The sequence below is a fragment of the Numida meleagris genome, chromosome Z (genome assembly GCF_002078875.1).
Source record: "Numida meleagris isolate 19003 breed g44 Domestic line chromosome Z, NumMel1.0, whole genome shotgun sequence".
Taxonomy (NCBI): Eukaryota; Metazoa; Chordata; class Aves; order Galliformes; family Numididae; genus Numida; species Numida meleagris.
The window spans coordinates 38,308,601-38,333,381 of NC_034438.1; the positions used below are offsets into that span (position 1 = coordinate 38,308,601).

At 38.0% G+C, this 24,781-nt stretch overlaps 1 protein-coding gene across 1 annotated transcript in view; it reads right to left on the minus strand.

Annotated features, from left to right (window-relative positions):
* Nucleotides 1–24,781, minus strand: part of LOC110389577 (guanine nucleotide-binding protein G(q) subunit alpha) — a 139,529-nt gene that overhangs the window by 81,272 nt on the left and 33,476 nt on the right. The window contains exon 2 of the mRNA XM_021380245.1: nt 13,576–13,760. Within this exon, the coding sequence (XP_021235920.1) occupies nt 13,576–13,760 (185 nt within the window). The remainder of the gene's footprint in view (nt 1–13,575; nt 13,761–24,781) is intronic.

Below are 24,781 nucleotides of genomic sequence, written 5' to 3' on the forward strand. Positions count from 1 at the left end.
TAGATAGGAGAACTTTTTACCATATCTTTGTAATCTGAAATGCAGGTACTGGGGTTCCTGGATGAGTCACTACTTAACTTCAAGAAGTAACTACTATGAAAGAAAATCAGAGATACTACGAGGTGCTCACAGGAAAAAGAGCTCTGGGGTGAACTACCCATTCTACTTAACTATGCAGTTAACCAGATTGCTGGGCTGGGCTGCGGTTGCTTAAAAAGATCCATAAACAATGAGTGGTATCTGCAGATTTGGGACATAAAACATTTGTGTTTCTCTAGCCAGGATTTCTTCCTGTCAGAAGCAGCTTAGTCTGCTTGCCCTGTACGCCTCACCCTGTCAGTACATCCAACTTAACTGATCTATGGACTCCTGTTGATGCTTCTGTGATCGCACTAACTGTATGGAAGTCACATTCCCTAACAATACATACCACATACCAACACTGACAAGACAGATTAGACCGAGGAAAATACTGTTCAACTGAGTCAATCTCTTTCCACTTGAGTGAGGCAGGTCATGAAATTAAGAGGCATTGTCTCAAAAGAGTCATTACACTCTCATCGTCCATCAACCAGGCACAAATACACTTCAGGTTAACAGTGTGCAATTAAAAGAGTCAGAAAACAAGGGAAAGAAGCAGTGCTTGTCTGATAAGTTAAGACTGACTTCTATTCCATTGGAAAAATGGATTCTTCTATTTTCAGAAAACTGAAACAGTGACAGAAGAAGGTTAAAAATCAAGTGCATTAAAGAGAGAAGGTAAGGCAGAAAAAAGTAGGAGTATGACGAGGGAAAATATCAGTACTTATTTATAGCTATTTACAACCTTACGATTTCTGAAATTTGGACTCTAAAGAAGTCACTGAAAGTGGAATTAGCAGTTCAGTTAGGTGTCCTCTTGTTGAATACAGATTCAGGAATTAAAAATAAAGACATCAAAAGACTTTCCCTGGGTCCAGAAACAGCTAGTACAATTAGCAACCTATTAAAAAAGCTTTAAAATGCCATTAGGACTACTTTGTGAGAGAACTGATATTTTCTAAATATTTAAAAGAACTGATACCAGAAGAGGCAACATTAATTTCACCAGATTAAAGGAAAGTTACTGCAGTTTGTCTTCTGATTCTTCAGAGAAGGCATACATCTCTTCAAACCTGGCTTTTACATAGCCAATATTAGAAGTATTTTATAAGCAAAGTTCTTTACAAATTGCCTTCCTTCCAAGACGAACTTGGAAAAGACGAAAGTTAGATCACTGCTTTCATATCCAAAATACGGAATTCCATTAATGTGATTAAAGTAAAATTTCTCTTTCCCACAATAAGAAAAATAAAATAAAAAACCTTGATAGTGTGTGAAATTCCAATTTACAGTATAGAGAACATTAAAAATTACTGGACACGCAACATTAATACTTTCAATCCTCTCAAAATGAGAATATAAGTGTATGCCATCTTTTACCAGGAGAAATGTAACTATTTTTCTCTACCAGTTTTGGAGATAAATTAATAGTATTGATGTCTATAAAACAGAAGGAAAAAAAAAGAAGTCTTATATGAGGTCTGAAAGAAATGAGACCTGGTATTAAAACCTGAGCTGCTACTTTAGCTTTCTGATTTAGCCCAGGGAAATAGTTTTGTTCCTTTCTTTAACAAGTGGAAAGCATATTTAACTGCCTGTAATATCTGAGAAAATACTGAATAATGTACATTAAAAATAACCCCAGATAATGAGATGATATTGATTAACTGACATTTTCGAGAATATACTATTGTTGCATATGAAGTATGAGGCCAAATCTAGAAATCCAGCAAAGTGATCTATGCTCAAGAATGCACTAAAAGCAAGACAGAAGGGAGGAAAAAAAAGAAGAAAGTTAAGCATAAGGTAGCTATATGTAATTTTTGTAACTTCTTGACTGTTAAAGCTTTTAGCTTCAGGCACTTCTCCAAGTTAAGCTAGAACATCCTCAGGGCTGGCCTAACTTACCAGCTGCTAGTGGGTCTGGTAGATACTACTCCACTTTTTCTACTTCATCAAAGCTTGTGGTGGTCCTATCACATCTCTGTGCACGTTAACATGAATAATTCATGAGACTGAAGGCGATTGTTGAGATTCACAGGCTGGCAGTAGGTTACATATAGCCAAAAATTGCAGATTATCTAAACCAGTTCTTGTTTTTGCAGAGCAGGTGCCTCTGCTTGCTTGTGTGGTGGCACAAGTCACTGTGCCACAAATACACGACTCCAGTATTCACTTCTGCAGCCATGCATGTTCTGAAGAAAGCTAACACTTGTATGATTAACACTTTGATATAATAATTTTATAAAGAGAATAAATGGTTTTCTTTCATACAGAGTTCAAAAAGAGGAAAAAAGACAGTAGCCTTATTCAAATTCATTCACTTAATGTTTAGGTGGGTTTTTTCATATTGACAGTAAATAACATTAACATTAATTTAACTGCAGTGGGATCCAGTCCAAGATGCCTATGTAGATATGCAGATCCGATTTACTTATTGGCATCCATGTTACTGAAATTAAATTCATTAAGCAAGTAAAATGAATTAATGCATTGCTATAGAATATTTAGATCAAATTACCCAAATTTAACAAGCGTATTAAATATTTATGATAGAACTGATGTTCTTGTGGCCACACAAATCACTGAAAGCGATAGGGATCAAAGACAGGATTCCTACAGACAGCTCATGTACACAGATGGGAAGATTTTACAGCTCATGATGATCCAGGGCAGCATGCACTCGGCACAATACCATCACGAGACTTCTGTATTTTGGGTGCAGTAGGGTTCTGGTTAAGCACATTTTTAATCAGCCTTTCAGAGTGTCTATGAACTCCAGTCTCTAAAACAAAATTACTCCACAGTAAAAGCATGCACTACATTTTTTTGCTTATAAAGAAGGGATAGTTACTGCCCCTTCCTCACATGTATTTTACAAAAGGGATGTTTTGTATTTTGTGCAACACCATCAACAACACAGAGTTATGACATTGTTTTCTGTTTGCTTCCACAGTCACTTGGAACATTTATTTTCAACACGCCCTGTATTAACATCTCCAGAACTCTGCAGCTGGGATAAGCCTATCTCCACAAAGTGGATGTTTGGAAATGCTACCAAATCAGAAAGCCTGAATTCAGCAGCCATCTCCACATCATAAAGCTGGATAAAATGAACTTATGTCAAATAATGACCCCATTGAATTAATTCCACAAATCACACTGCTGAAGAAAATTAAGACTAGCCTTAGAAACATCTCAAGTTTCAGAAAGACCGGAAGTTCAAAACAAATACGGGAACCAGGTAAAAGAAGCGCTGCAGTTCTTGTATATTATCCTTCTCTTACACTCTTCAGCAAAATTAAGTTGCTCAATATCTGATATGTAGAATACCCAAGGTGAAAAAAAAAAATTAAAAAAAGCCTTAACACGATGAAAGAGGTCTAACTGTCAAATCTACAATTGCCAAAAATACGTACTTAGGAAAAAAAGCTTATTTGATACCCTGTTGAGAACTAACTTTGTCATGTTCAATGAATAATGATTTAATGAGACCAACTGAACATTGAAGAAGTTACTGAACAAATCTATCTTCAGGGATTAACCATTACCTTAAAAGTAGGTTCTTGTCAATTCAGCCTGTATCTCAACAGTATTCCTCCCTTCATAACAATGTATGTGGGTCTAACAAGCACTCTCCAAGACATACATATTTATTTGAATTTCTTCTCATTGTGATAGTTTCATATGAGAAATCTAATATTCATTTCTTTCCCAAGAGAAAAGAAATTTTACAATCTCATTCGCTCATAGTTTCAACCAGTAATGCAGGACAGAAAAACAAAAATGCATTAAAATGTTGAATAGACACAATTTGATTGCATTTTATGTTGACAAGGATTCTGTAGACAGTGTCTGTTTCGATGCACCCAGAGGGTTATATCATCAAGCTGGGGGCGCACTCATAAAAGGTTATTTTCTACTGCACATCATGGTTAGCAGATGACAAATTAAAAAACACAATGAAACATCTGCGAGATCACACAAATACATCCTCGTGTGTATTAAAAAGTAATTATCTGAGTAAGACTGACTTCAATGAAGAAAAGTTAAAAATATTGTTGTATTTTTCTCATTTGTCAGAAGGGTAAAAACACCACCCACACTGCTGATTCATATGGTCTCATCAGACAGCAGTACACAGGAAGCTCTACAGGAAGACCACAAAAGATGACAGGCATTGAAAAGGGACAGACAGACAGAAGTGTACCAGTAAGAATGCACTGGAATCAGGAAACAACAGAGCAAGAGAGCTTTTGATCTGCAGCTTCTATGATTAAAATTAGATCCTCAAAAATTTACTTTACAACATAAATTTCTTACCCGAAATAGAGAAAAAATTATTTAGTTTTTCACAGGAGAGAGTTGCTGTTCAAAATATTTCGCAACACAGTGAATGACTACTCTGCCACAGCAAGGGCAGCCAGTGCAAGTCATTGTTCATCACACAAGAATGACACGAGCTACAAGGCTGTGCTGCCAATGCCCCGCTCTGATTAAGACAATTTTATTTATAAATATTGTCCCTGCTGAAGAACTTCTTGTGTGAAATGAGGCTGTTCAAAATGAACCTAATAATGAAGTTATACAATTTGTTTTCCTGGTCAGTGGCACTAAACTATTGATGAAATAAAAAAAATTCCAAGTCTCATTTTGGAAAAATGCCAATAGGCATTTAGATTCCTCTGCAAGAGCTGACTTGGGTCACAAGCAGTAAAACAACTACATGTAAACATGGTACCATTACACAGATTCTGAAAGAACAGTGTTCTGTGAACTAATGGGCCTACACAAATAGAAATGCTCCCTCTGAATTGCAGACAGCCTAAGAAACTTCTTGATGGCAATTTAGAAACTACCTGCATAGTGAGTGTCCTCCTTCGCGGAAATCCCTCCATTGTTGTAACTCTGTAGTCTCCTTTGCAAACTCTGAGAAGACCTGTCCATTCCCAGTTTCCTCATTTTCCTCATAAATATCCTAAACTTCCCTTTTGACCAGGTTTGAGTCATGTAAGTAACTGCAGTTTTCTTTATAACATCCAAGTTATACTCCGCATGCCATAGTATATACATGTGCTGGTCAAACACTCTTCATGTCTTTTAGTGATGTCTCAGTCCAGTACTGACTGCATCGGTGTTAATATCAAAGAATCACTTAACTTTTTTGATTCAGAGGACTCTTTTTTCCATAAACTATTTAAGCAGTAACACATGGTTGAAAAAACTCCTGCTTTTCCACAAAAGAAAATAAATATTGAAGTTATTTTCTCAATCGAATTGTTACTACACATCTAACTTAAAAAAATCCATAAAATATTTTTATTTTAAGTCATCATGTTTCCTACTGTCCTATGCTGTTCTTTTTGTTTGCAGATGACTGATGGAAAGAAAATTTATAATACCCAGTATGTTTTTGCACTGTTTCAAGTGACTTTATTTTCAATCCTTTATTTTTACTTCTCTAACTTTTCCAAGGTCAAGGCAGTATTGAAAAGCTCCAGAATGACAGAGAAAGTAAAAGAAAGGAAAGGAGGAAAAAATAACTAAAGGAAATCCAGAAAGTTTGAGTTTATGGGAATTAAGTAATTAAAGCTTTAGAGCAAACCATTTCAGCTTTAAGAGAGTGGAAATAAATTTTGAATGAAAGCAGCTTTAACATATTTAAGAAAAGGAAGAAAAGGCAGCCCTCCAAGAACTCAAAATTGCACAATATACTTCCTATTCAATTGGGACATGTGCTCTAAGGAATAAATACCACTTTCAGAGGTTGGTATAATGAATTATTTTGACATGAGTTTTATTCTCAAATGCTATTTCAACATATGCTGTTATAGCTTAAGTCACAGGCATGCAATTTTTCATCTTAATTCATACATTTAATAAATTTGAAAAAAATCAAGAGAAGTTAAAAACAAATGAAAAACAACCTTCCAAACTTTTTTTTCTGTTCCTGAGAAAGTGGACTGCTAACTGGTACTACCTTTGCATCAATACTCAGTTTAGAAGCAATGCTGCAGTATCAGAACATCTCTTAAAATTTTTACATGAGGCACAAGTACTGTTCCTACGCAAATTGCCAGAATAGCCTGAGAGATTACTCAGTGAATACTGCAGGAACAAATGCTATTGATTATCTCGTCAATACTCAGCAGATTTCTGCTTTATATGATCCTTGAAAGAGTGCTGAATAACTGGTGGTGCTCTTTCTCCAATTTCAAGTACTTAGAACAAGTAGTGAAAAATAAACTATTGGGCTACTTCAAAAATAATCATAATTGAAAAAAACAGGCAGCAATAGAACGGTGAACATAAAAATCTAATTTTTACTACATTCTAAAGCAATTCTCAAATACAGCGACGCAGTGTGGCCTTACAGATGGTACAATTTGAAAAACAAGTCTGCATTCAGATTTTCCAAGGTCAAGCTGATACTTTTCTTCTACAACATAGGCAGTATAACCTCAGCAGGTAACAGATACAGAATAGATGAGAAAAATTTCACTAAACATTAAATGCCAACCCTGTGTTTTTATCTTTTTTGGATAAACAGAAAAAAAAAATTGAAAAGTAGCCATGAAGTGGAACAATTAACCCCAAATGCCATAATGGGATTTATGAGGCTTACACAGGATTATGTCAACAGTTCTTACTCTGTGGTGCATGATCCCCACTGCTCCTCCACCCAGCATATGGCTGAGGGAGTCCAGAAAGGAAGCTGAAGGCTTTTTCATGCTAAAGTGACAGACTTTTCATCCAGCCCATATAACTGGCAATATTTAGTTTAAGGTTAATAGCTGCACAAAGTCTGGAGACCAGATGCAAAGAATGTCTTCACCTATCAAGCACACTCATGTATCTGCTTGTATAGCCAGCAACAGAGCAAAAGCTCTCAAACTAGCAGCTACAGCTAGTTAAAAAGATTAAAACAGAGAGCATCTTCAAACAGAATACTCAGGACAAGGCCTACATTTTGAAAATTTTAAAATAACTCTTCAAATTAGCAAAATATATGCATGCAATCTATTAATGTATTTAGAAAATGGTTTAGAAAGGTTAACTAAACAATGAGCCAAATTTTAACTCTGCCCAAAGGTCACACAAATTAAAATGAAACATCCTGAAACAACCTTAATTAGCATAAAAACCCTTCATCACAACAATTTTTTTCCATGATATCACTTGTTCCAGCCAGGGCACACACCCCATCAGCTCTCCTGCATGATAGAGACAAAGGAAACTGAGAGCCACATGAGAGCTGGAGAAGTGTTATAAGGGATTAAAAGCAAATCTGTACATGCTACCCTTGCAACCCAAGGCTAAACACTGTTTTGCCATGCTTAACACTGTTCAAAGAAGTGACTTGCTCACAGCAAACAATTTTCCTACGTATACAAAATCCCAAGTCCACCATACTGGTAAGTAATCTACAGTCATGATCTGTACACGTGTCATGGTTTTTACCAAAGCTGATTTATTAAACAGTAGCTTTGTGTTTTGTTTCTGGGAAAGAAAGCTGTAAAAATCAAAATAAAGTAAGATACAGATAATTTCATGCTTTAGCTTTCTTTTGCAGCCTCCTTTTCCAGAAAAAAATCAACGGACTCTTGCATCATGCCTCAAATTTACCTAATCACCTACAGTGAATACAAAGTCTAAGAGTGGAGCAACATCAGGTAGGTGACGGAGGTAACAGAGTGTGCAGACTTTATACCTATTTCAATCAGACAGAAAAAAGTGCAGAAGAACTTTCAGAAAAAGGAATACAAAAATACAAAACCTCAAAATTCAAAACAAATGAAATGAATAGAAAAAAAAAGTGTTTCCTTAAATCTCTTGTTAACATTAGCTTACTCCTCGGCCAAAGCTGAATTTTACTGTAAGACAAAGCTTTCTTTTATCTTGGACATTATCATTTGTAATACACAAAACATGCAAACTAAAACACTGACAAAACCTGGAAAAAAAAGGGGGGGGTGAGGCATTTTTGCTGAAGATTCCTTAATTCATTGTTGTAAACCCTGTCTCAAGCAACCTTGAAATGAACAACGAAGGCAAGAAATTTCAAGGATTTTTATTATTTCTTCATAATATAAACAGAAAACAACTGAATGAGTCACAGTTCTCCAGAAAAGCTGACTAGGAGAAGGATACACTTTCAAAAAGTCTCAGAGGGATCTGTAAGCAGTGCGCTAACACTTGTTCTCCACAGTAGCAGAAAGAGCAAAAAAGGTGAATCTGGAAGGATAAGACATGGACATCACACACCACACTACTGCTTTTGTAAAAAGAAGATCCAGGGAACTACAGGCCAGTCAGTCTCACCTCTGTGCCTGGCAACATCATGGAGTAGATCCTCCTGAAGGCCCTACTAAGGTACATGGAAAATAAAGATGAGGTAATTGGTGGTAACCAACATGGCTTCACCAAGGGCAAGTCATGCCTGACAAACCTGGTGGCCTTTTATGATGGAGTTACAGCATCAGGACTTACACAAAGCATTCAACGCTGTGCTGTACAACATCCTGGTCACAGAACTGGAGAAAAATTGATTTGATGGATGGACCACTCACTGGATAAGGAATTGGCTGGACGGTCGCACTCAGAGAGTTGCAGTCAACTGCTCAATGTCCAACTGGATACCAGTGACAAGTGGTGTTCCTCAGGGATTGGTGCTGCGACTGGTGTTATTTAACATCTTTGCAGACGATATGGACAGTGGGATCAAGCGCACCCTCAGCAAGAGGACAGATTTAGACTAGATATTAGGAAGAAATTCTTTCCTGCGAGGGTGGTGAGACAGTGGAACAGGTTGCACGGAGAATGTGGATGCCCCCACTCTAGAGGTGTTCAAGGCCAGGCTGGATGGGACTTTGAGCAACCTGGTCTAGTGGGAGGTGTCCCTGCCTATAGCAAGGGGGTTGGAACTAGATGACCTTTAAGGTCTCCTCCAAAACAAACCATTCTATGATTCTATGATTTTTTTTTCCTGTAACCTGCTTGAAGACCTCTGCTTTAGGTTTGAGATATCGAAGAACAGTTTGTGCCAATGGTACATTTCAGGTTTCTCCACCTGCCTGAAGAACCACCTTGTTATCTGTGTTCCAAACCAACAAGCACCTCTTTTCAACATAAAAAAACGTAATTCCTGCTTTTCTTAAACAATAACAAGCCACAAAAGGCCAAAAACCACACAAAAAGCACATAAAGTGCTTCATCTGAGGGCCAATATATCTCACACTTCTCATTCTGCTCAGGATTGAATCCTCCATATTCTTTGTATAGCAGGTAAAGTATATGAGGGAGGCCCCTTCCTGCAACCTATTTTTTGATAAAATATCAATTTCACTGAAGAGGTCTAGTGCATTTAATGCCCCCAAGTGTTTACACAAGATAAGAATTTATGAATTCTGACTCCAAATCTGTTCTTGTCTCACTTTTGTCTGTTTGCTCCAGTAGATCTGTCTGTCCCAGAAGAAACAAGCTAGCAAGATAAACATGGGCTTGAAGATGATGTCCGTGATGATGTGACTTGAAACACATTTCCTATACCTGCATATTTTCACTGTAAAGTATTCTCCAAATGCAATAGGTGTTAATACTGAAAAAACTCCAGCAGCAGACCCACTTGTAGGAAACATAAAAGCAAATGTCCAGATCTATAATAAAAAATATTTTTATATTTTCAGCCTGTTCTACAACTTTTATTGTAGTCTGTTTTGTTTTTGTTCCTCACGCCACTTATCTTGTTATGACTATTTAAGAAGTTTCACAGGAACTTACGGACATGGGATTCAAGCAAGATTTCCTGCCTGTTAATCACTACCGAGTGACATTTTCCTGACAAAGTCTGCTGAACAAAAGAGAAACAAAAAAACTTATGTTTCCATAGTTACATTGAATGGGAATAGTATGTTGTAACAGTGGTAGTAAGTTTTTAGTACAGTAACAGTTTGCAGTGGTCTTTTGTTTGTTTGGTTTTTTTACTGCAGTATTTATTTTGTGTAATTTCTGTAACAACAGCAGAGAAAAAGTTAAAAGCCATCCATGTACACTCTCTCCCACCGTTAGCGATATTAGACATGTTTTGTTGTGTTGTTTGTTTTTATTTTAAGCTAGAAACGGAGAAATTGAGACTACACTATCTGAGACATCTTCTAACACACTGCGAAGGGAACTGAGAATTTAGAAGATTAAAACTGATCATTTTCTTATTTCAGTATTTGAGAGTTATGATAAAAGCATAGACACACACTTCAGTTTTCTGTCAAGACAGGTTATAAAAAAATCAGTGTATATTTTAATGTTAAAAAATGCGTATATGAATGCCTGTAACTGCACGATTTACTACTGTACACTCTGTTTTGCAAAGACAGGCAATTTTGAAAGTTGCTTAGGAATATTTTCATAAAAAACTAATGCTTTTCTATTTTTCATAAACTATTTCTTACTGTGACATTAAAGAGATAGAAGAAAACTTCACAACTTCTAGTGAAAAAAATAAACAACAGAAACACAGTAACATTTACCCAAACAGAAACTAAAAACCAATCCATAAGCCACCATTTCCTTTGACAGACAAATTCCTAACAGGAGAGATCACCCTCACCCATTATCTTAAAACTCAGTAGATCTCATATACTGCAGTTAAACGTAAAAAAATATATGCATTACACCTTACAATGCCCTACCATCTGTTCTGAGACTTGACACTTCTGTCACTATTAGTTACATTTCACAACTGACTTTCACTTTTGTGGTAACAAGTCCTTCAAAGAGTCCAGATTATTGCAATGTGGGACAATGTATTTCAGTCTCTTTCTCTACGGCTATATTAGAGATGACAAAGTCAACAGCACTTCATAAGAACTAAATTGCTAGACTTAAAATGTGCTTCCTTCTACACTGACTAAATTAAAATAATCCCATGTAGGTGTCGTACACCACTCAAAGATGCCAAGTGCTTACTTAGCTGACCTTTTTTTTATATGAAGACAGATTTGAAGAGTTCAAAATTCCACTAGCAGAGATTCAAAACACCTCAACTTTAGCAGCTCTCAGTTAAAGGTAATAGAATTGGTGCAGTAAGAGGAAAGCATTTATACAGCAGCCCCAAGCTACACTAACTTCCCAGAACACGAGGAACTGGACATAGAAGTGTCACTTTAACATCATTTCTTTAGGACCAGCCACATCAGCATCAACAAGCTGTAGTTTTCTAAACTAATGTGCAAAACAAGGACTGTGCTAAAAATACGCTGTTGCTCAAGCTTTGAGATATTCTCTTCAGAGATAGGATTTCCTGATATGATATTCAAATTAATAGGAAGTGCTCTTCCTGTGTTTTCTAGACCGCTAGTCTAATGAGTTTGTTTTCAATGGACTTAAAAAAAAAAAAAAAAGGAAAAAAGGAGCAGATAAACTAACTGATTAGTGGCCACTACTTTATAGCAAAAGGAGACAGCGTGCAAAGCGTATGTGTAGCAGACCATCATCTTCTCCATCCTAGCATGATACTGTAGCAAGTTTGATTTCCCTTGTATTTCCAGAGGAGTTTTTAAAGGAACTCCCGTGAAACCATGTCATTTGGTGACTTTTACTTTACATCTAGCCCTATTAAAATCTGATAGAAATGCATGTAAAGGAGCTAAGCACAAAGACAGTTTCTCACTTAAAGGAAAGTTATTTGCATCTAGAGAAAGTGAACAACTCAAATTAGATGGATTTGGCCATGCATACAACATATACAGCTACGCCAATAGTAACTCACTCCAACTCTACAGAACACTCTATATGAACACTCTTAACTTGAATATTAAGTATAGAACATATATTTTGAAGTCATTTTTCCCTTTTTGTCTACTAATCTATGATTAGGACTACCAGACACTACAGCAAAGCGACAACCAATACCAATTTTAAAGAAAAAAAAAAAAACTGTGTTCACAATCAACAAACTTTTCAAGTCAGAATACTAGGATATCAGGAGCTCTGCATACCGCAAAAACATGCACTCAACAAGTTTAATGCACGTTAAAATGCAGTTTTCTTTTTAGTACTAGTTACACATTTGATTTTGGTTTCTGAGAGATGAGGGAAGACCAGACAGCTGCAGCATACAGTCAAACTAGGAAGTTCAATAGTCTGTTTTACTATTTTGGACAATTTTCTACCATGTGCTCAAAACACCAACCCCTATTAAAGACAGTTAATAATATGGATTTTGGCAGACTGGATCCTTCTAGTTTTTCACTGCATAAATCCACGTTTCTTCAAGATTCTTGGGTTAATTTAACATTATGTCACTAACAAAAGGATAACAAGCCACAACAACTGGAAGATGCAAATGGAGAAACAAAGCTTTTTTACCTGATATTAAGCTTTAACTGTCCTATTTCTAAATTGGCTGCCTTGAAACATATAAGTTATAATATTTAAACTCTGTACACACAGACAAAAAATTTTTGTCTGAACACAAATATATTTATATTTCATCATGACTTCCCTGTTCAACATCAGCTTACCTCCTTTCGAAAGTGTCCCTGGATTTTAATAGTTTCTGTTGTTTAAAAAAATGTTAGAATAAAATAACCTTTAATTAGTCCATCAGAGAAAATAGTATTTTCATCCTGAATTACTAAATTATCATTCAATTTTCGTAAGATACAAAGAAAGCAAGATTCAAAAGAAAGCTGAGCCCTCCACCTCTTAATATCTCTTCCTGACAAAATTGCTGACAATGATTCAACTGTAAAAATCATTGCAAATTCTTAGGAACTGTTCTCAAACAAAGTCATGCCACTTCTATAGCAAGAAGTAGGACATAAAGCAACATAATCCACGTATTCAAGTAAAAATTAAATATTTCGCTTTCCTTCATGGAATGCTTGAGATATTTTACTTTGTTTTAAAATGCAAATATTAAAAGAGAAAGATTAAAAAGAAGTCAGATTTTTCAAAGATAAACCTTACAAACATTTCAAATGCAGTTTGTCCTTCTAAATTTCAACAATATCATCAATGTCAGAAAAACCTGTTTTAAGACCTTGTGTCAAAATTTTTATTTCAAAATATGCTCAAAACCAGTTATCTCCATCTATTTTTTCCGCATGTAATATTAATAGCAAACCTTACGCAGTGCCGGTGAAGACCAGAGAAATGGTTTAACTGTGCTCTGGCCATAGTATGCATTGCAAGGAAAAGAAAAAAAAGGAAAAGAAGTAATAAAATCTAAGGAAACACCAGGCTGCCACTGAAACTCTCCCTGTGATGAACCCCCGAAGATGTCTTTTTAAGAGCAGCTCTCATGGAGACAGCAGCACCTCTGTGTTGTCAGAACAGCACAAAGGGTAGAGAACTACAGGCAGGTATGAAGGATGACCCTTCATAACTCTGAGTACAATTTGTATGTGACATGCAGTTTTTGAAGACTTTCAGTATATCTGCTGAAATAAACAGAGGAAGAACTTCAGCTATGGAAATAAACAAAAATCTCACCTTATTATGTTCATACTTGTATGGAATTTTGAGAGTATCCATGGCTCTGATCATAGCCTGCATTGCTGTAAATATGTTCTGGTACACCAGTTTTGTAAAGCCCCTTTTGTCTTCATCAGAATAACCTGATCCATGAATGATTCTCATCTGCTTGATAAATGTGCTTTTGCCACTCTCCCCTGTACCTGTAAGACAAGTAAGAAGGATATACTTTAGTTACAGGACCCAAACATGACTTTTCAGCACAAAGCTGACAACTTATTCAGGGCAGGGCAGAACAGGGTGAAGTGCTGCTTGCACAGTATCTACAAAGATCAGTTGAATACCAGACAGCAGTATCAGAAACAAAAGCGTCACTACACAAAAACTTGAATTTGGAAGATACGATAGAATAGGGTGATTTACCAACTAAGCTAGCAACTAAAACAAAACTTCAATATATTCATATGATCTATTATTTCAAAACATCTACGTCTCAGTCCTTGAAGATATCATCTAAAAATACCTAACTTCAGATAATTACTATGAGACTTGTCACAAAAATTCAGATAGTTAGAAAAAATTCTTATTTAGCCAACTTGCAGAACATTACGATAAATAGCAGCGTAAAACCAATAGGTAAGTCAATTTAATAATTATAATAATAATAATGATAATAATCAGGTACTATAACAATTACAGATCTGCAAACTTCAAACTCGGAAATACATGAAATCAGCCTTAATTACAATTCGGCTCGTATTCATTAGGAGGCAATCAATTTTGTTAGATTTCTATCTGTTTTTGTATTTCAGACAAAGCACAAGTGATTTTCTTTTAATTGAACATTTCTTAGTATCTGTCTATTTAAAGTTAAGACCTGTTTGTTAGAAATTTCATGCAGGATTCAGCACTCTTTTTTTCCGCTTTCAATGAGCTCATCTTCTGTGATTAGAAGAGCTTATCTAAATTATGTTTGCTTAAAAGGAGGAGTTGAAATTTAGAACCAACAGTTGCACAGCCATATAAACCTTACATTCACTGAGATACCCAGCCCAGATACTCAGAAACCCAACACATTCACCAGGCTGCATTGCTTTTCAGCATTCCAGCCTGGGTTTCGTTTTAATCATTTCTCTAAAGCTTTCGTGCCTCCTGCTACAATCTTTGCATCTCAAGACAAAGGCAACCTGATACACTACATGGTATTTTAAGTGTCTCACCAGAGACATGTGTTTCACAGCAGTATAATGCACAATTAAAGCATGATGCTGCACTGGCAACCCTTAAGTACTTCTGAGGTAGCACACACCGCACACTTCAAAGCTTGAAACACAAGCATTATCATGAAACCTTCAGCACCACTACCCTTAACCATAAAACAAACATCTATCCCAAGTGTTCCTTACACACACATTCCCAGAATGCAAGTAGAGTGCTATATCTTGACCTATTTTACACCCACTGGGGAGACAAATGGTTGTTACTAAAATGAAAAACCACATGCTTTGAAATTGAAAAGTGAGATCAAGCCTGCTAATACACGGAGCCTTCGCTACCATACTCAGATTATACTGTGGTCAAGACAGTTTAGGACAACTGTTGGAAGAGTCCCTTGGGAGACCGTGCTGAAGGGCAAAGGAGTCCAAGAAGGCTGGAGATTGCTCAAGAGGAAATCTTCAAAGCATGGAAGCAGGCCATTCCCATCTGCAGTAAGAAAAGTCAGCTAGGAAGAATGGCTGGGCTGAGCAGGGACCTTTTGCTGAGAGTCTGGGAAAAAACAGAGAGTTTACAACTTTGGAATATGAGGCAGCTAACTTGGGAAGAGTATAAGGATGTTGCTAGGATTAGCAGAGAGAAAATTAGAAAGGCAAAAGCCCAGCAAGAACTTCATCTCATCACCAGACTTTATGTGTTACTTTATCTTGTAAAAGATAACAAAACCTGTTTTTACAAACACATTAAGAGTAAGAGGAGGTCCAAGGATAATCTCCACCCTTTACTGGATGTGGTGGGGAACCTTACCACTGAGGATAAGATGGACTGTTGTAGTAGGCATGTTACGGAGTACTCGGGCTGTAACGGGGAAGGTCCTTCCTCATATGCTTGCTATTGGTTCACCTACTTTACTTGAACCCATGTCGTAAGAAGGAGAGGCTGTCCTTCTTTGTTTTCATAACAAGGTGTATAACAACTCCGTGTATGGCCTTTCGGAAGAGAGTGGCCAGAGCGGGATATTCAATATGATTGGCCAGGAGCCTGCATGAGCTTCTGGAACAGTCTAGTAAAAGATAAGATATACTATATAGTTTTGCAGCTTTTAACAATAAACGCCATTTTGCCGCTCATCATATTGATGTGTAAATGAGACGAGGTGGCCGGGGACAGAAAGTAGTCCTTGCGGGCAGGGTGACAAGTTACGAACGGAATATCAGATGTGGTGGTCTTCACTACAATGGACATTCTCAACGCCTTTTTTACTTCAGTCTTTAACAGCCATATCAGTTATTCTCAGGGTAACCCACCCCCAGAGTTTGAAGACCAGCATGGGAAGCAGAATAAAGCCTCCACATTTCAGGAGGAAACAGCAACCTGCTAGTTTGCCTGGACTGCCATAAGTCCATGGGGCTAGATGGGATGGGATCTACCCGAAGGTATTGAGGGAGCTGGCAGAGGTGATTGCTAAGCCATTTTTCATCATTTACCAGCAGTCCTGGTCAACTGGCGAAGTTCCAGAAGACTGAAGACTTGTTCATGTGACAACCATTTACAGGAATATTTGGAAGGAGGATCCAGGGAACTACAAGCCTGTCAGCCTGACCTTGGAATTGAGGGCAGTTATGGAGCAGATCATCTTAAGTGTATGGAACAACCAAGGCATTAGGCCCAGCCAGCATGGGTTCATGAAAGGCAGCTACTGCTTGACCAACCTCATCTCCTTCTACGACCAGATGATCCACCTGGTGGATAAGGGAAAGTCTGTGCGTGTAGTCTACCTACAGTTCAGCAAAGCCTTTGACATTGTCTTCTCCAACATGCTCCTGGAGAAGCAGGCAGCCCATGGCTTGGTCACAAGTGGTGTTCCCCAGGCGTGGATACTGGGGCCAGTCCTGTTCAGTATCTTCACTAATGACCTGGATGAAGGGATTGAGTTCATCCTCAGTAAGTTTGCAGATGACACCAACTTGGTAGAAAGTGCCAATCTGCCAGGGTCCCCTCTGTAGAGGGACCTGGACAGGCTGGATAGCTGGGCTGAGGCCAGTGGGATGAAGATCAACAAGACCAAGTACCGAGTACTGAACTTTGGCCACAACCCCAGGCAATGCTACAGGCTTGGGGCAGAATATCTGAAAAGCTGTGGTAAGGAAAAGGATCTGGGGGTATTAGTCAACTGCCAACTGAATATGAGCCACCAGTGTACCCATGCGACCAAGAAGGCCAAAGACATTCCAGCTTGTATAAGAAATAGTGCCGTCATCAGGACTAAGGAGGTGATCATCCCTCTGTTTGATCACTTGCACTGGTGAGGCCGTACCTCAAGTTCTGTGTTCAGTTTTTGGCCCCTCACTATAAGAAGACATTGAGGGCCCAGAGTGTGTCCAAAGAAGGGCAACAAAGCTGGTGAGGAGTCTTATGAGGAGCAGCTGAGATTGTTTAGTCCGAAGGAGGCTCAGGAGAGACCTTATTACTCTCCACAACTACCTGAAAGGAAGTTGCAGTGAGGTGGGGGGTCAGTCTCTCCTCCCATGTAACTAGAGATAGGATGAGAGGGAATGGCCTCAAGTTGCACCAAGGGAGGTTCAGGTTGGGTATTAGGAAAAATTTCTTTTCAGAAAGAGTGGTGAGGTATCGAACCAGGCTGCCAAGGGAGATGGTTAAATCACCATTCCTGACGGTGATCAAAAACTTGTAGATGTGGCACATAGGGACATGGTTTAGCGGGCATGGTGGCGAAGTCGGACTTTATGATCTCAGAGGTCTTTTCAAACATCAGTGATTCTAAGACTCCAGAAACAAAGGCACCGACCATCTTCAGGTGACTGTAGCCCTGGCAGAACTCTCCCCATGCAACGCGGCTAATTGCAGATGACTAAAAACTGAGAGGAGGGACCAAGAGGTCAGAGGGTCATGCTGCCATCCTAAAGGACCTTGACAGGCCAGAGAAACAGGCTGAAAGGAGCTCCAGGAAGTTCACTGAGAACAAGTGTGAACCCATGAAGCATGTGGACAGGAGCAACCCCAGGCACACAAACATGCTGGTGCCACCCAGCTGGAAAACAACTCTGCAGAACAGACTATGGGGGGCCAGGTTGAAAACAAGCAAACACTGTGCCCTTGCCCATAAGGAAGCTATGAGTACTCTTGACTGTATTACTCAGGATATCAACAGCAGGTTGGAGGATGTGATCCTTCTCCTCTGTTCAGCACTGGTGAGGCCGCACCTGGAGTACTATGTTTGGCTCTGGGTGTCCCAGTATCAGAGACACATGAACATGCTGGAAAGGGTCCAACCTAAGGCAAACGAGAAGACCAAGAGACTGGAGCACCGCTCTTATGAGGAGAGGCTGAGAGAGCTGGACCTATTAAGCCTGGAGAAGAGCTCTTATAAATCTCTGTAAAGAAGTTGGTCTCCCTCCCGCTTATAAGCTCCATTTAAGTACCGGGAAGCTGCAATAAGGTCTCCCTAGAGCCTTTTCTTTTTCAGGCTAAGCAAGCCCAGCTCCCTCAACCTTCCTTCAAAGGATAGGTGCTCCAGCCCTCTGACTATATTCATGGCCTGCTGTGACCCTACTCCAACGGCTCCACATCTTCCTTGTGCTGGGGGCCCCAGGCCTGGACACAGTAGTATTTCAGATGAGGCCTCACAAAGGCAGAGCAGACAGGACAATCAACTCCCTCGTTCTGCTCATTCCAGCCACTTCTGTGTTAGTGCAGTTTAGAACACATCTGGCTTTCCAGACTGCAAGCAGACACTGCTGGCTTGGCATCTACCAGAACCCCCGGGCTACACCAGAAGGCCTTACTTTTTCTCTTCTTCTGACACATATACATAGGAACATGACTCTGTTTTGTAAGTGAAATAAAATGCCATACTACATGTTTTTAAATATTTTTGGTAACATTTTCTAGCTTTTCTGAGAAATGTCATACTTTTAATACAGAAGTCTGTTTGACTTGAACCTATAAAGCACAGAATGATAAGTGATATGCCTTTTTGACATGATGAACTCTTACACAAATTCTGCCCTAACTAATGGATAAGAAAACCACTGGCATCAAGCATCTCTGAATCAACAGAATACAAAGCAGCTGTCATTTTCAGTCCTGACACTTCCCTATAGGAGCACCCAAATTCCTTTCAAATCCTCAAATGCAAATTCATCATTGAGATAGGAAGAAAATGCTTGTATTACTGTTTTCAAATCTGAAGCATCAAATTCTTTTAATTATTTATCAGGAGTGCAGTAGTAATCAGTATCACACACAAATGGGAAGAAAAAATGTTGATAAAGCCATCTGCAACACATTGCAGAAGACGGTATTTCAGATTATTGACAACTTAAAACATTTACCAAAAAATGCATTATATAGGCAAACATCATTTAAATCCAAAGCAGCTAAAACCTAGGTCAGATGCATCTTATCCCTTTATGTGGTTTAGTTGTGTGGTGCTGTACTAAGAGTTTGTCAGCCAAAGACCAGTAACACATTACCCTTGGAGACCTAAAGATACATAGACGTACGGAATATATAAAATATATACACACTTGCATGTATGTGAAAAATATTTATTATGTGTAGTGTTTACACACACACAAAACAGACTTGCTCTGGTTTATATCTTTTATATATATCAATATATATACACATGCACACATATATGTGTGAGATTTCATTTTTCAATAAATAAACAGGCAAACCTCTATCCATACAAATATAGAGATCACTGTTTTTTGAGGATCATTTTAAAAAGTTTCCTCAACTTTGTCTTTCTTCAGGTCAATGCTCAAGCTGTTCTATGACCTTCAGCATGCTAATCTTTTGATTAAGTCACCTGTAACAATGAGAATATTTCTGGCCCTCAACTGCACTGCAGGCTGCATAAGCAAGGGCAACATGTGGAAAGCAGCCCTGTTGAAACAGAAAATGATTGAAAATTTATTGCTGAGAATACACTAAAAGAGGATTAAAGCATAAGTGATAGAAAATAATAAAAACTACAGGAATATCTCAAAAAAAAACCCTGAAGACATTCATTTTCAATACATAGGAACTGACAGAAACTTGGTAGTTTCTCTTAGATGGTTACAATCAAGGAAAAGAAAGTCATCTTTTTTTCGTTTAAGATTGTTGCTGACAAGAAAAGCACACAAAGAAAATGTCACGTACAGCTTTCTTTTAAAAAAGAATGGAGTCAAGTCTTTCTGTAAAAAAGTCCTGTTCATATGAAAACTGTTTAATAGTGATAAAACACCATTTACTTGCACACCAACAGAGATTTCCTCAGATACTTTGCTCAAACCAAAATAATTGGGAAGAAAACAAGCAAGACTATTCACCGCCAGGGAATCAGGGAAAAATTGGGATTAACAAATTACCAAAGCTAGCTAAGCAAAACCTGCAATCACTACAGCATTATTTCTTGTGGAGAGTGGATATTACTGTTACAGCACTTGTATGGGAACTGCTGAGTCATGGCCTGAACCCACTGATTGAGCACCTGGAGGAAAGACCCAGTCAGCCCTGGGAGCACAGGTGAAGGCAATTCACCTGTGCAACCAGAAGGGGTGGAGCCTGACTCCACCCCTCTTAGGCCTCATTTAAGGGCTGACTGCCCCTGAGGAAGGATCTCTGCCTGGAGATCCCTCCTTGGTGGGAGCCTTTTCCTGCGAGCCCCAAATCTTCCAATCCGGGTGAGCGCTGTATTTTCCTTCCACCTTTTGTAACGCTGTTTCCATTGCGTTAGTCCTGCTTATCGCTACAGCACTGCAGGCAAATCTGGATTTTATTGTTTTAATATATTTTAGCCTTTTAAAATCTCATGATCAGTACTATGAGAAGATCAAGGAAATGTCTGATAACATACAAACTGCTTTCTACAGCTTCATCTATTACAGAGCAAGTTAAGAGATACAACTTGACAACTCATGCCTAAAATCTTACTTTTTGCTATAGTAAACAACAACAACATGGATAATGGGCTAATTATCTCCATGACACACCACATCTCTGTGCCAGAAAACAAGTCTTTTTAGTTGGTCTGTTTTGCTTGGTGAAAAATAGAGAACTTAGAAGTGGTTTCAGAAAAGACACATGTGCCTAGATAATATGTCTTACTGCTTCTGCTGTCCACCGTCAACTCAGCTAATACAGCTCTAGCTGATAAAAGGAGAGACAAAAGATGAAATGGCAATGAAGAAGAACAGTAGAGTAGACCAAAGTCGAAAAACTACACTGAGGTCGATTTTCTGCTGATGCTATTGCATGTTTAAACTAATCAAGACCTGGATCAATTCTCTGAAGCCAGTCTTAAAAACAGCTGAAATCCACACAGCATATATGAAACTCAAAAATGAGTAAGTAAGAAATAACAAAAAAAATCCCTCCCCGTCTTTGAAAAAGGATAATTCTCCTCCCAAAACATGGCCCTAATATAACTCCTATGTGGCACTTTGCAGAGAAATCTGTGGTGTGACTGGAAAAAAAAAAAAAGACTAAACAAATAACTCACACAGTTATGAATACCCATTCAAGCGCTGCAGAGAAGACTATCAAAACTTAGAAGCTGTGAAAGTTTAGCATGTTACAGCATGGCAAATCTCTGAACACCTCCCAGAAGCTTTTTTCTTTGAACAATAATAGCAACAAGTGTTACTGAATCATCATGGATTCTTAAAACCAGAGATCTATCAGACTCTCAGCAGTATTTTATCCAAAAGCAAAATCAGGAAGGAAGTCAAATTGCTTAAATGCAGCAGTAACCCCTTATGCACAAACCATGCACAAGTTACTGCATGACTGCTGTTTTTCCTAGTGCACACTAAACAACAATATGTTGAAAAACAGAGTTCTTTACCCTGTCAGACTTCCTGAAAAAACATATAACACATTCAATTTTGAATAAGTGGCAATGCAGCTCCTGGCAGAATGGCTTTAAAATTCATGTGGTGGCTGCCAAGGAGGAATCAGGAGAATAATTTAAAAAATAATTCAAACTACAAGGCTAGGCAGGCAAACTTTTCTTACATATGGGTACACAATACATACATGTACTTGTTCTGCCATTTCTCTGCATTGTACATTACATAAATCTGAAGTACAATATTTTGTGGGGTCATATATGAGACTGTTACTAAACTAAAACCACAAAGATATCATTCTCTAATTAAAATCCACCCTGGCATCTGTTAAGAGAACAAATGCTGCTAAACTAAATCTGATTCTGTTTATTCCTAAGTTTGACCTATAACAGGAAAAAAAATCAAATTTTATTGGTTAAAATGGTATATGTAAATTAGATAAGCCAAGAGGGGGAAAAAAAGAGATTCTTAATACATAATAAAGTAAAAAATGTCATTGAAATCTGCTACCTTGTTAGTCACCATCAACATGCATTTACTAAGAACCACTGAATCCACAACATCAACATTCATGACTAGCTTTTAGCGTAGCCCAGAGGAACTTGGGAAGTGCAGATTCACAGGAGGGAATGGAACCGCCATCCCATACAATCTGGACCCACTTGGCAGCTCTATCTGCTAATTTTCTGCTTGAGGCATTACTATAACTACACTGTTTCATCAAATATTTACTCAGAAGAAAACAGACTGTAGCAAGCTGTCTCCCAAATACAAAGAAAAGTGTATAAATCAAACTCATCAGATATTAAGTAGTAAATTAGCATACTTACTGCTTAAGTAAATTCATTTCATTAACTCCTTTGTGGAGCAAGAGCTAAAACAGTAACAGAGATGTGTGAAATCCAAGAAGAAAAATGTTTGATTTCAACTGTAAAGTTATATTTCACTTGGAAGGGAGCTTTATACCCTCTCTGCTACTACTAATTCAGCTGAACAGAAAAAAAATAATTTGTTTTGTTCCTGTTCCAGTGGTGGAATGCAAAAGGATCGCATTTCTGCTGAAACCAAAGTACTGTCCTACACAAAAAACCATGCAGAATCCAGGCTCTGAATGGGCCCAGCTCTTTAGGTGCCAAAATTTCACAAAACTTATGACAGACTGCATGAGGTCATTCCTGGAGCTCCTCAATGCAGCCGGCCCATTCCACTGCCAGGACCCAAGCTGTCAGGCTGGGTGCCACAGGCCACTCGCCCAGCAGTGGGCCCTGCAGCTGAGCTCTGCAAAGCACTCACCCAGCCTGCAAGCCCTGGAGCCAAGCCAGAGCCACCGTTCTCAGCTGCTGAAGGAAAAGTGTGCTGAGCAAACACAAGGCTCTGCCCAGCTAACATGGTCAAGATCACACATGGGTTCCTCGTGCTGAAGCTTTACTAACCGATGCTTACCTCTGTAGCTGCACAGTCTTCCCTCTCAAAGGAGACTGTGACTGAAGAGCTGCCCCTTGGCACCAAGATGGTGCAGCTGTCGCCTAGCACTCCTGCCCAGCTGAGTTCAGCCCTTGTGTCCATTGCTGGGAAAAAAATCATCTCTATGAGACACCGCATCTCCTCTATACTGGGATCTTAAAAGATATTTAAGCATCAATCTATGCCTCCAATCATTTTATGTAATTATAAATTAATTCCGGGAACTGACCATTTCCATCTTGGTTACAAAGCAGTTATAAAACCTGAAAGAGTTAAAATGAAAATTTGGACTGAGACAAGAATAAAATTGCTATGAGAAAAATATTAAGAACCCTGAATATAGAAAACATTTTTATTTTCTATAAAATGAATGACAGAACGATAGTATCTTTCTTCTGTGGTTACCAAACTCCGTGATTGACATCAATGGACTACATCTCACAGGAGTGCTTCTTAAGCACTTTCAGTTATGTTTCAGTTACACAAATGGAACAGGAAAAGGCAAGAAAGTATCTGAAGTTTCAATGCAACAAAACAAGACCAAAGAGGAGCTAAGTTCTCCTGATGCACGTTCCTGCAACAGTATAACAAGGTTTTTTATGCTAAAAATGGAATACAATTGACTACCAAGAGCTAACCTAGGAGAGCAACCTGAGTGATGAACTTTACAATTTAATACAGTACAAGTTCATATTAAAACCCATTAATAAAAAAAGCTAGGAGAGCTGTCATACTGCTCTATCGCCACTGACAAAAACCTGGTATGTACTCATCCTTTTATTAGTTTGATCATAATCCACCATTTACATAATCCATTTGCTTTCAAAAGGAAAGCACATCATTTTGCTGTTCTCTAAATTACCTACTTTGTATCATCTTAGTAATTTAGAAACATATAGTTACCAATATTCTCTGAAAGAAAACAAAATATTATTTCATGAATGCTCATGTAACAACAACAAAAAATGGTGGCAAGATAAGTAAAGATTCTTTCCAAAGAAACAACGGACAGAATTTTATGAATACAGCTCAGAATGTGAAGAATCACACTGAATAAGCATGTCAAACATCAACATCAATCTACAGTCAATTGCTTCAAAAATAGTCCTGAATATCTTGAATGCTTACAAAAAACTAAGCAGATGTTACCCATTACAGAAGATCAGTAAAGTTACCACATATTATAAAAACTGTATATGTATCAGTTATCTTATATATAATGACCTTTTTCCTCATTGTTATACAGACATACTGTACTAATGAATTTCTGTAGAGCAAAGCTTAACAGCTTAATTCTCTTCCTTAAGAAAGGTTTAAAAAATTCCCATTTTGTAGGCAGCCACAATGCCTTCTAAAGCAGAGAAATCCTCTTTAAAATTTAATCTGGCTAAGCTTGAGCAGATAATAATGCTTATCATTCTAGGATAGCCACCAAACCCAAAGAAATGAAACTAATACTCATCATTGTACCAGTGACACAATTCAACAGTCCAAGTAACTACTACAATAAAGGCTAAGCAAGACACTGAATTGATAACAATTGTGAAGATAAAATTAAAATATAAAATTCAGCTGATGTTCTTTAGCTTCTTAAATGAACATCAATTCAAGGTTTTTACTGAAACAGAATCTCTCAAACTCCCTTAACAAGAAATCTAGTTGATCAAATTTAGCTTTGTGCC